Source organism: Acinonyx jubatus, chromosome C1 (genome assembly GCF_027475565.1).
Source record: "Acinonyx jubatus isolate Ajub_Pintada_27869175 chromosome C1, VMU_Ajub_asm_v1.0, whole genome shotgun sequence".
Lineage (NCBI taxonomy): Eukaryota > Metazoa > Chordata > Mammalia > Carnivora > Felidae > Acinonyx > Acinonyx jubatus.
In genome coordinates, this window is record NC_069381.1 from 104,081,981 (window position 1) to 104,094,374 (window position 12,394).

Genomic DNA, 12,394 nt, shown 5'->3' on the forward strand with positions numbered 1-12,394 from the left:
GAGGAGTTGCCGGTAAGGAGGACGGAGGTTGGGTTTTCAAATAGGGTTTTCTGAGCGGTCAGGGGGAGTCTGAGGAAAGGGTGGATTTGATTGAGGAAAGGGAGGCTCTCAAAAACACAAGCTGTCCTCGAGGAGACCGACTTGAGAACTTGAAAAGGGATGGAGATTGAAAATGGGGGTAGGACGGTAACAGAAGGGAAACCGAAAGAAGTAGAGAAAACTGAAGTAAACGGAGGCCTTGTATTTAGAGGAATTACTTAGTGTGAGAGGCAGGTGGAATTCAAGTTGACTATGGGGTTAATCGGATAAAAATGTGGAAGAGAAGCCATGGGGTTAAAACATGTTTAAGGGTTATGTGACGTTTTCTTTGGATTGCTGAGGAATTAGGGAATTGTGGGTTTTGTTGGGGGTGGGAGTTATTGGAGACCTTTTTCCTTAGAGGCCTCCCCCCTCGTGCGTCATCCCTTCCCAGTGCCGACCCCCGCGCACGCGCTCGTACCCACATGCATTTATATCAGACACCCTCCTTGTAGGATTCCCATTTCCAGACTGCCCACCTTTGGGAGGGAATAGGGCGTTTTGAAGGAAGGTGGAAAATTAGAGTTAAAAGACCCTAGAAAACAGATGGAGAAGATGGAATGATGCACAGTAGAGGCTGAGAGAGGTTGTGATGGGAATTAGGCCTGGGAAGGATGGAGTGCTTGGGAGGTGGTTGTACGTGCTGTGGAGAAATATTGCATAATAGGAAATGCACTGGAAGAATGCTTAGTCTGTATCAGGAAACCGGCACTTGGAGCACTGAGCCAGGGTAGTTAGAAACTACTGGAGATTGAGGCAGGGCAGAGGAGCCCACAAGAAAAGCAGCAGATTGTGTGTAGGAGGGAAAATGTGTGTAAGTGTGGGGAGGTGGGTGGAAATTGAGTCAGAAACTGTTGTAGAGCTTCCATCAGAAATGTCTGGTGTTCCACAGTTACTGTTGCCTCTACAGGCAGGAGAAGCTGTCAGATGTTGGATGCTGTACTTGAGAGGTTGACATTTCCTTAGGCCTGGGATTGCATCCTTGCCTTTTGACTAGGCTAAATAGAGGGTTCCCGCTTTCATATTCCAGCTGGGATGAACTTGGCTACACGGTCACAAGTATCTTCTTCATAAGCTGCAGTTTTATTTATGTACATCTATTTTTAGTTTCTTGAGAGGTGTTTTTTGCCTTTCCTGTAAAAGCATTAGAGGACCAGAGCAACTTGTGTTGCATTCTAAGTGCGAAGGATGAGGTAAAATAACAGGTGTTTTTCTAGAGTAGTCCCTTAATTTAAACCTTTTCTCTCTTTCCCCCAATGCAGAAAAGAAGGTTGTGTGTAGTTCTTAAGCTTATAAGAAGTTAGGTGTTCAATTAGAACCAGGGTAACCTTAAAAACCATGTATTTATGTTCCAGGATTTGATTCAGCCTCTGTCCCATGGAAGTATTGGCCATGTGGGCAGATTTAGGAGTAAAGGAAAATTTCTTTTGTCACTTAATGGAATCATCTTCCTCCTCTTCCATCTCTACTGCTTCGGATAGTCCTGCTGTCTTTTTCAGATGTCATTGTTTGATATTTTTATGTTTACTGCCAGATCCTACAGCTAGCAGTTAGTAATTCAGATTGTGTAAATGTTTTTGTCCTATTGTGTTTTCACCAGAAAATAAAATACTGGGTTTCAGTGGACGTTACAGCTCCTTGACTCCATGATGTTCATAGGAGAAGTCAAAGTATAAAAATATCTAAAAATAGCTTCAGATTCTTATTTTTACTTTTGTTTCTCACACCTTCCATCTTTGCTTCTTTGACAAATGTTGAAACAATTGGATTAAGAAATTAAGAAAAAGTGTTTATAAATAGTCCTGAAAACCTGATGGGATTTTTGTGTCCAGATCCATAGTGTTGACTTTTTTTGTGTATCTTCACTTTCACTTAGGTTTGGCCTTAGTAAATTTAATTTAGTAAAATATTTCATTCTAAGGATGTGATTGAAGAAGAAGGATATTAGATTCTGATGCAAAAAAAGGCTATTAGAATTTTTTTTTGATTTTTTTTTTTTTTTTAATGGGTTTTATTTGTGATTGGGGGTGAGTGTTGCTGTGTCTGGATGGTACCAGGGGAATTAGGACATTGACAAGAATGAGTGATGGTTTATGATTTCCTAAATTGTTAAAGGTAAGAAGGCTGGCTTTGTAGAAATTCAAGTAGGAGATTGTGTGTGTGGGTTTTGTAACCATTCTAAAACCAATTTATTGTTCTTAGATGTTTAGCTGAGCTCACTTAAGTTTTGGTGGAACTCTCTTTGACAATATTGAAAATAGATTCAAGGTTAAGAACGTTAAGATTCAGGGATAGATTGATGTCTTAGATAAGCTGCCTATAACCTTTGGAGGCTCAAAATCTTTTGGAATTCAAATTAAAAAGGACAGATTATTTGGAACAGTCATTCCCTGTCTAGAGTATTTCACCATTAAGTCAGAGCTGGTCTTTTATTCTGCTGACATGTGAAATACAGAGGTTAGATCAAACCATACACTCTAAGTGATGTTTGACATCGTTTCCCATTGGAATAATTAATTACCACGTTTGGATTTGGGGGAAGCAATTATAAATGAATATCAGCTTACAGCAGCCATCATCATGTGCTTGTTCTTACACTTTGTTAGTAAAAGTTGATGCAGTTTGCCTTCTAGTCTCAGCTGTTTAGTGTGCAAAGGAAATTTATTCCTTCTTTTGCTTTCTCCCCATCCTCATTATTTGGACAGTGGCACCACTTAAAAATAAAATTAGCCCTGATGAGGTGCTGTTGACAGTATGACCATCTGTCACACCAGTGTGCAGAGAGCCTGTTTCCCTATCTGTAGTTTGACTAGTTTATCAAGAGCTTGAAATTCAGGGGCGCCTGGCTGGCTCAGTTGGTAGAGCATGTGACTCTTGATCTCAGGGTTGTAAGTTCAAGCCCTACATTGTTGTATAGAGGTTACTTAAAAACAAAATCTTAAAAAAAAAAAAAAAAAAAGGATTTGAAATAAGCCACTGCATCCCTTTTTTAAACTACCATGAAGGGAGTAAGGAGTTTCTGTTTTGGAGACTTGATTTGAAGGAGTTAGAAAGTAAAGTTAGAATGCTAAGGTGTACACTGTTCTCTGAAATAAGAGCTTTGTAATAAAATCATGCGTGACTCCCCCAAGAAAAAGTACTTGAAACATTAGAAGATCATGAACCTGTAGTTCCTTTTTGCTTCAGACAAGAACATTTCTGAAATTGTGGCCCTTCACCTATGTGATTTTATCATGAGCACAAATGATTTGGAAATAATTTTATAGCTCCTTTCCTGACTTCATGTAACTGCTGAAGGAAACCCCAGAGAACACAGGACTGAAGCATTTTTGCTTGGGACCTTTATAGTAGGGCCAGCCTCATAAATCCTTGATTTTGGTGGCTCTCTTCTTCCGAGAAGAGCCCCACTAGTAAATTAGCCTGTAATCTGATAACTCCAAATGGTAGGGATTTTGTTGAGTATTTTGTTGTTGTTGTTGTTGTCTGTGTTCTGTCTTGTTCTCTAGAGAGAGAATGAGTGAGTGTGTGTGCACGCTCGTGTGAGGGGGGGGGGAGGGAGAAAGAGAGCGCATCTTAAGCTGGCTCCACTCTCCGTCTAAGGCTCAATCTCATGACCTTGGGATCATGACTTGAGCCGAAATCAAGAGTTGGACACTCAACTGACTGAGCCACCCAGGTGCCCATCCGTGTTCTTTGTGTCCAGTGTAAAACATTTGTACGCTGGTCCTTTACCCTTCAGTGCTTCTGTTCTAGTGGATAGTAATACAATTTAAGCCACTTTACTGGAGTGAGAAACTGAAATTTGGAAATATAAAGATAGAACAGAATGTCATGTAGTCAGAATATGACTAGGTTCACCATTTTGATTGACATTTTGTAAGTAGGGAGAGATATTGCTGTTTGTTTTCTCCATTGGGGTTTTGACACTTCTTTTTTACTTTTGTACCCTTGGGTAGATTCTGACAGAAAACTGACATCGGAATGTCACTGTTTTTGTTTAACCATTTATTTCTGCCATGGCTGCTCAAACTTGGTCAAGTATGATTATACAGATTTTTTAGGTGTCTAGTATCAGATATTAATTGGTAATAATGTATTGATAAGTTGGCTTTGGATTCAAAATTGTATGTTTTGTTGGTTTCTATGTGCGGTTCTGGGTTGATACAAACGTCTTCTGATTAATATTTGCCCCAATAGGTGCCAGCTACTAGTTATTACATGTTTTATTAGTCTGTGTTTCTTTGATAATATAATGGAAACTGTAGCCTGTGAAGTGAATAACAGAGATAAAACCAGGCCAACGACAGAACTGGGGATAAAGAAAGAAGGTGGTTATTTTTATCCTTTAATCTGGATATTTTCTTACCTAGAATTTTAGGATATTCTTGCTTGACATAAAGTAAGAGCAAAGTTGTTAGTTTCTTCTCTCTTTCTGTTGACTGGGTGTGTTTCTTGATCATGGATAAAAGTATGTTTGAGGAAGTATACTATTTTCTGATAGCCTGGTAGAGGGAATCTCTGTTTCTCTGTGTTCCAAACCCCAGCCCACCATTCAGTCTCAAAGAGAGAGTGTTCGGGTTGATGGTATTTATTTCCTAGAGGAAACCCCTTCCTAGCCAGTTTCCCCTATCTCGCTTCACTCCCCCACCCTTTCCTATCAAAGGAGAGCATTGTTTAGTTTCTGTGTATGTGTTGATTGGTTTTGTTCATACTTCCTGTGAGCTTCCATCATTCTTTTTACAGTTTTCTATTTGAAATGAACTTTTTTTCCTCAACCCCTCCATTTTTTTAAACTTTGTCTCCCAGTCATTTTTCTTTCTTCTCCTGTGAAATTCCAGTCTGTTTGTTTGTAATGGCTGTAGACAATATGTATTTCTTTTTAAAGGTTTTATTTTTTTTTAAGGATAATTTTTAAGTTTATTTATTTTGAGAGAGAGAGAGAGCATGCACGCAAGTGGGACAGGGGCAGAGAGAGAGAGAGAATCCCAAGCAGACTCTGCATCCCTGAAGATTTTATTTTTAAGTAATCTCTACACCCAACATGGGGCTCGAACTTAGAACCCCGAGGTCAGGAGTCACATGCTCTACTGACTGAGCCAGTCAGTTGTCCCTGTAGACAGTGTATTGGTAAACATCTGATTCCAGAAAAAGCTCCTTTCTGTTGAGTCTGAGGAAGACTTTGGCAAGAGTAAGGAGGGCAAGTTCTTTGCAGGGAGTTCAGTATATCTTATTATTTACCTTATATACTTAACTGAGCAATGTGGGTTTAACCCAGAAGAAGCACTATCCCAAAGATCAGCAGTGTTGACGGGGAGTGGTCTAAAGGAAGATAAGCGAGGGAAGTTGTGGGGAAAGAATGGGAAGAGGTCTTTTTAGCATACATAATGAGCTGAAGTAGAGTAGATTTCCAGTGAACAATGTAGGTAAACAAACTTGGTAAACTTCAAATTTTCATTGACAAGAACCTGTATAGGGACACCTGGGTGGCCTCAGTTGGTTAAGCATCTGACTCTTGATACCGCTCAGGTCACATCTCACAGTTCGTGATTTCAAGCCCTGCTTGGGGCTCTGTGCTGACAGTGTGGAGCCTACTTGGGATCTTCTCTCTCCCTTTCTCTTTGCCCCTCCCCCACTCGTGCTCTCTTTCTCTCAAAAAATAAATAAAAATAAACTTAAAAAAAAAAAGAACCTGTATAAAAGGGATGACAACAAAGTAACATTATCTCTTATTTTCCTTGTAATTCCTTGTAATTGCCTTGTAATTGCCTTGAAGTGCATTGTTTGGGGAAATGATAATAAAATTTCTCTGCTAAAGCATGTACATTCCGATCCATCAAGAGTCCTTGCTTTTTCAGGATAGATAGAGCCAGGTTTGGAAATAGGAGGTGGTGATCTGCCAAGAAATCAATGGCCATGAGTGGCTTATCCAGGAGACTCCTGTCTCTTCGGAAGGACACAGTTTTTTTTCAACCAAAGTTTTAGTGCCAAGAAAACATATATGAGGCCTGAGAACCATGAAATTTGCCTTGTAGAAGTAAAAGTTTATCACTAGAGGGAAATGAAGAGGTATTTTAATTAACCTCATTTTCCAAATCTGGAAACTGAGGTTCAGAGAGCTTGTTACTAGTGGCAGAGGTGTTGTAGAAAGGCTGTATGTTACAGGATGAGTTTTAGTAATCTTGTAACTCATTTCCTTGCTACTTAGTTGGCTGCTATCTGAGGTGACCTCAGGACTGGTAGATCAAACTGCTTTGTAGCTTTTGTTTCTAGGAGCATCCTTGGCTTTCTGACTTTTTTCTAGAAGATCCTTAGGAAAACTTGACACTTGATAGGAAACACCATTTAGCTTTCCTCTGGGATGTGGCTTGGTTTAGTCCTTATTGAGGCGGTGGTAATGGTACCTTTTTGTTTCTAAACAGTTTTTTGAGTGCTTAGGAGGTGGGCTGATACCTCAAACATATTTCTCAGTATTTTCATTTGGAGAACATGTTGTGCCTCGCACCTACAGGGGTGTAATTAAAATGGCTTTCAGTATTTCAGGGTAACAAGGACCAGAGAGATTGCTTTAGAAAGTGCAGCAGATAACTGGGCTGATTGTGTTTCTGTTTTGTGTAGGTTTTTGCTTTTGCCTTTTTTTTCCTTTTAAAACCTCTGGCTCTCCCTCTTCTCAACCAAGAGAACCCCTGAGAGTTAGCATTTTGCTTCCCAAAAGTCTGTTTATATCTCTTTGTGCTCTGTGTAGGTATCCTTGACACGTTTGATGTGGTAGTATTGGAAAGTCATTGAACTAGGTCTCTGGGATTGCTTCTGTATGACTTGCCCAGGCGAAACTCCAGTTGTCTGAGGAATGCACATCCGGCCAGCCACTGGCGTCCCCAAATTATATGTGTACTTCAGACATTGAAGTCAGTCACACACTGCCTCTTAGTTTTTCATCTGATGGATGATGTCATCTCATCTCCAACGGAAATGCTTCTGTTCTGAAAGTGCAGGGAGAGGCTCTGGTATTAAGGCCAAGTCTGTTTTGTTCTACACTCTTGGGGGGGGAGAAACAACTCTAATGTCGGAGGTTTTTATGGTTGGGAAATATATTTCAGTTATCTCCTCTTTTAAAGTCAACTCATTTCCCCTTCTGAAGTTTGCCTTTTTATACTTCTCAGAGTTATATTGATGGTTTTTCTTTTCCTCTACATTTCTCCTTCTTAATAGTGAATATTAGTCTGCAAGTAGTTCAGTGCTAACAAGCAAATATATGGAGAGTCACATTGGTGTTTTGCTAGGTGACTAGAAACCAGCCCCTCCAGTACCTTTTTCATCAGAAACATAAGTTAGGGTGGGGCTGAGGACCAAAATGGAGTGCTTCCTTAAGACTGGTCCAGAGTTCTCAGAAAAGTACTCTGTGACGTGGTGTGATGATTCAGTGTTGTATTTTAGCAAAATTGATTGGATTGTTTCCACTTTAGCACTTGACTGGTTCAGCTGTTTTGAAATTATTTTAGTAACATTAAAGATTTCCCAGCTTATTTTCATAATTTAGAGGGTAGATCTTTTATATTTTTCAGGGACTGGTATCCAGGAGATGCGCTGAAATTAAGTACCCATTTTATAGGAAAATACTGATATTCTGGAGGACATGAAAGATAAACCTCTTCAGAGAGAGCCTCTTATATGTGCTGATGAATGTTTCAGGTTGTACAAACATCTCAAAGTGATTTGTGGCAGAGAGTGAGTGTAGAGGAGTCATGCTTATTTGTAGCTTGGGATTGTGTGCATTCTGGACATTCTCTTTTCACATTTTTCTTCTAGTGTATCTCTGCAGCCGCTCAATATGATTATAATGAGCTTGAGATAATGTGTGAGGAGGGAGTGATATTGGTCTGTATGTGTGGGACTATCTTGTAGTGGTTTACTAGGGAAAATGGAGTAGTAAAGCCATCCCTGTGTATCTCTTTTCTTTAATTATGAAATTATCTATGTAATTATTTTTTCCAGAAATTTTACATAGATAAGGGAAAATTAATATTTAAAATTACAAAATCAACCTCATTTTGGATCTTTTCATTGTATGTAAGTACATGTGAATTTATAGATAAGTGTTTTACAAAAGTATTGTACTATATAATTTTTTTAACTTTTTTCATATCCTATCCTTAAATATACATAAGAATAATAGTTTATATGTTCTATTTATGACATGATTTATATCACCAATCTCCTTTTGTTTAGATTTTTTTCTAATTACAGTATGTATCCAATAATAGTTATTACATACAATGCTGCAGTAAATATCTTTGTATATACGTCTTTATCCACTTGACTATTTCTTTAGGACAAATTCTCACTTCTAGGTCAATTGTACATATATGTTTTTAAGACTTTTTGCTAGGCATGACCAGATTATCCTCCAAGAATGGAAGACCCTCAAATAAAATGTACACACATTTTTTTTTTTTAAAGGGTAGATGCCTGTATACAAATGAGCTTTGCACCTGAAATTTTCTTGTCAATATGAAATCACTCCAGAGTGAAATGATTTGGGTTACAAATTTTGTGACCACTCTTGGAATTTTCTGCCAGAACTACTCTTGTTTTTTGGATGTTTACTTAGAACTGCAAAAAAATCGTACATTTCAAGTATGGTGCTAGGGATCGGGTTAAGTAAGCCCTGTTCATAATTTTAAACTTTAGAGGGGTTTTGTTTTTGGTTTTTTAATATGCTTATTCTTCTGTAAGCAAGTAGAACCCTCGAAGTAAGTGATAACTTTCTGTTTTTCCTCATTTAGGTTTCAACTTTCTGTGCTGTGGGGTCAGCCGTAAGAGAGGTAGATCTGATGTGTATCTGTGCTGAAGAAGCATGAGCTCCTCGCAGTAACTAGCAGCCAGCTTCTTTTCCCCGTAACAGTGACAGACTTTGTGTAGTGGTCACTACATGGCCTTCTTCTGGGAAGGCTGTGGGTGTCTTGCAAGCATTATTTGATGTTAGCTCCCATTTCTCTCTGCCCTTCCCAAAAAAGATGCTATCTTAACACAGAAAGTTCTTTTCTTACAGTTCCACAGTATGATACAAATCAGTCAACTACCTTTTTGTCTCCCTCAAAATCTTCACATAACTTCCTTTCCTTTTGTTTCATTAAATTAGTCCAAACTCTTCTTCTTTTCCCTTTCTACTGCATTTTTCATTTCTCTGACCCTTCCCATCCTGTAGATAGGTTTCCTAATTCACAATGCAGATAATAGTTACTAGTTATTTATAGAGCATTTATCATATGTTAAATGCTATACGTGATTTATTTAATTCTCTTAACAGCCATATGAGGAACATGTTATTATTTGCTTATTTTATACATGAGGTAACCAAGGCCTAGAGAATTTTCACTAACTTGTGCAAGCTTGCCTAGTTAGTGATGGATCAGGTATTCAAACCTCAGGTGTTATGATTTCAGAACCCACATTTCTACCCACTGTGCTGCTATTGCTCCCCTGACTAATCTGAAAGTCTGTGTGTGAACTAATGTGATTTTAAACCAGATTAACTATTTATTGTTGAATGGTTACTGACTGAACCAGGAATCCTTGGTGAAGGAGAGAGTAGTACAGAAGACAACTTCCCCTTCTGACCTTAGCTCTCCTAGAAAAACGACAAAATTCTGAGCTCTTCTGTGCATAAGATGTGGAGTTATTGATTCTTTCATTCTTTCAGAAAGTATCTTAGAAGTTAATGTGCCAAGGATTGGTAACGATTCTGCAGTCAGTTCCAAGATCCCTAAAACAAAACAAACACAAAGAGTTTGTCTATCAGATGCCTTCTTTTTTGTCCACTGAAAATTCAATAATCATAAAAGCCTTATGCTTTTAATCAGAGCCAGTCATGGTCCCACATACACCAAAAAGAAAACTCTAATCTGAGATGGAGTTCTTTTTTTGTCTCCAAGTTACTGATGTTTTATTACAGAGACAAAAAGGTACTTTTCTATTACTAGTGAGGACCTTAACGTCTGTAAAACTGCTCTTGCAAATATTAGACTTGAAAGAGGTTTCTACTGCTCTAGAATACAGGCATTATTTGGTCCAGAACAAAGATAACTTCACTAAAAGAAGCAAAAGGTATTTTCCTACTCTTCTTGCCAGTAACATTGATGGCTGTTACCAGAGGGACAGAATTGTCGTTATTGTTAATTTAAGATGGAGAGGAGGAGGACTGAAGGAGAAGGACTCTTACCAGTGAAAATGAAAAAAAGATTTCCTTGTCTCAAAGAAGTGGGAGATCTCAGGGGAAGAAAATTGTGTTCATATTGTCTCTTAGAAGTTCTGAGATTAATTTAGTTTAGTAGAGTATTCTAGTTCCCTTGGTGCTTGCTTGGGCTCTCTAGACGCTAGGTGGCCAGGAAATTGAAAACCTCTCTTAGAAGAGAGTTGAATTGGGGATTAGGAATGTGAATTCGTGTTCTGACTCTGTCACTACCTTTGCTTTGTGATTTTTGAGCACATCCCTTAATGCTTTTGCTTTTACTTAAAAAAGAAGATTAGACTAAAATTCTCAAAGGCCCTTTTGGAATGACTTTTTTCATAATATAAATGGTTATTAATTATGACTGAAGGAGCTGAGTTTTCAACTTGTTTTGTTTAAAAATCAACTTTCATCAATAGCTATAGATTTCAGGGGCGCCTGGGTGGCTCAGTCAAACATCTGACTTTCCCGGTTGTGGGAGCCCCACACGTGTCAGGCTCTGCACTGGGTGTGGAGCCTGCTTGAGATTATCTCTCTCCCTCTGTCTCTGCCCCTCCCCCTATCCTGGGGTGTCTCTCTCTCTCTCTCTCTCTCTCTCTCTCAAACAAACAAACAAACAAAAAACCCATCTGTAGATTTTAGCCAGACTGAGCTTGTGTTGTCAATTTTTAAAAATTCCCAAATTTTTTTGGGAATTTTTAAAATTCCCAAAGTGAGTACACCCTTGCATCTCTAGGTCTTTTACATTTTCTTCTTTCTGCAGAGTAACCAGGGTTCAATATTGCCATGGTTGTTTCTATATCATCTATTGGCCCACTCAAAAATAAGTTATTTGAACGATTAGTTTTTTTCTGATGCAGCCTTTTTGTCAAGGCTTCATTTCTTGCTTTCAGTGCTGCAACATTAGTTGTTTAGAATGTTTCTTCGTCCAGGGCCTGTTAATGAGAAGGAGTCCCATAGTCATGAAGGAAACAGACTATGGACATGACTTGGGAATTTAGTGCAATATATAAAGAATTTTATTTCAGAACTTCATCTGGGTGCTTTTTACCAGAGAAAACCTCTCAGAAACAAGCCAGCTCAGACGAAGAAGTTGATTATCCAGACTTGTTTCCTTCTGTGGTATTTTTTCCCTGAACTTTTAATTATAAAATTTTTAAGCTGTACGCAAAGTAGAACGAAAACTATAAAGAACCTCCTGTGCCCATCATCTAGCTTCAGCAGCAATATTTTGCAAGTTGGTTGCACCTATTCTCCCATTTCCCTACCTCCACCCCTTAGAATATTTTAAAGCAATCCCAGTCTTCATGTGATTTCAGCATAAATACTTCATAATGTTATTCCTACAGATCAGGACTGTATTTTAGGGGGAAAAGGAAGGAGGGAGTTATGACATAACCATAGTAGTATTGTCACATCTACAAAATTAGTAGTAGTTATTTATTTCTCCTCTCAAGGTTCCTGTCCCAGAAATCTTTTTAGTTTACTACTTATCTGATCAGCATCCAAACAAGTTTCATACATTATACTTGGTGGATATGTCTCTTAAGTCCTTAATTTAAATGGTTCCCAAAGCCTGTAGTACTGTTTTAAGGGTCAAAGGAGATACGTTTGTAAGCTTTCAAAGTGCTATACAAATAAACATTTTGCCAGTGGAAAGAAATACTTTCTAAAAAAGTATCAGCATTTCCGTTGAGTCTTGCAGTCAGCATTAAGGAAAACTAGGAGGATCTGCCCAAGTGATAGCAGAAAAAAAGAAAAATTTGTGAGCTCCTCTAGGTCAGGAACATAAAGCTCTGTCCATAGTGCCTGGCATCGTTCCTGACATGTAACAGATGATCAATTAATAGTTTTTAAATACATGAATGAGGTGGGGGAGGAGAAATAATTCAACATTGAACTGGTGTTGGGAGGTGTTAAAATTGAGCTGGCGAGAGGTGGGTCCAGGACTTTCTTTGTTTTAAAAAAAAAATTTTTTTTTTTAACGTATGTTTATTTTTGAGAGACAGAGACAGAGTGCAAGTGAGGGAGGAGCAGAGAGAGAGGGAGACACAGAAACGGAAGCAGCCTCCAGGCTCTGAGCTGTCA

At 38.6% G+C, this 12,394-nt stretch overlaps 1 protein-coding gene across 10 annotated transcripts in view; it reads left to right on the forward strand.

Annotated features, from left to right (window-relative positions):
* Positions 1 to 12,394, forward strand: part of PIP5K1A (phosphatidylinositol-4-phosphate 5-kinase type 1 alpha) — a 39,407-nt gene that overhangs the window by 3,963 nt on the left and 23,050 nt on the right. For 5 of the 10 annotated variants that reach the window (XR_003418982.2, XR_003418978.2, XM_053214786.1 and 2 more), the window contains exon 2: positions 8,862 to 8,900. The exons of the other annotated variants lie outside the window; for them this stretch is intronic. Coding sequence is in view for 3 of the 5 variants with exons in the window: in XM_053214786.1 (XP_053070761.1) it covers positions 8,862 to 8,900 (39 nt within the window). In the remaining 2 variants the exon portion in view is untranslated. The remainder of the gene's footprint in view (positions 1 to 8,861; positions 8,901 to 12,394) is intronic. 10 annotated transcript variants of the gene reach the window in all.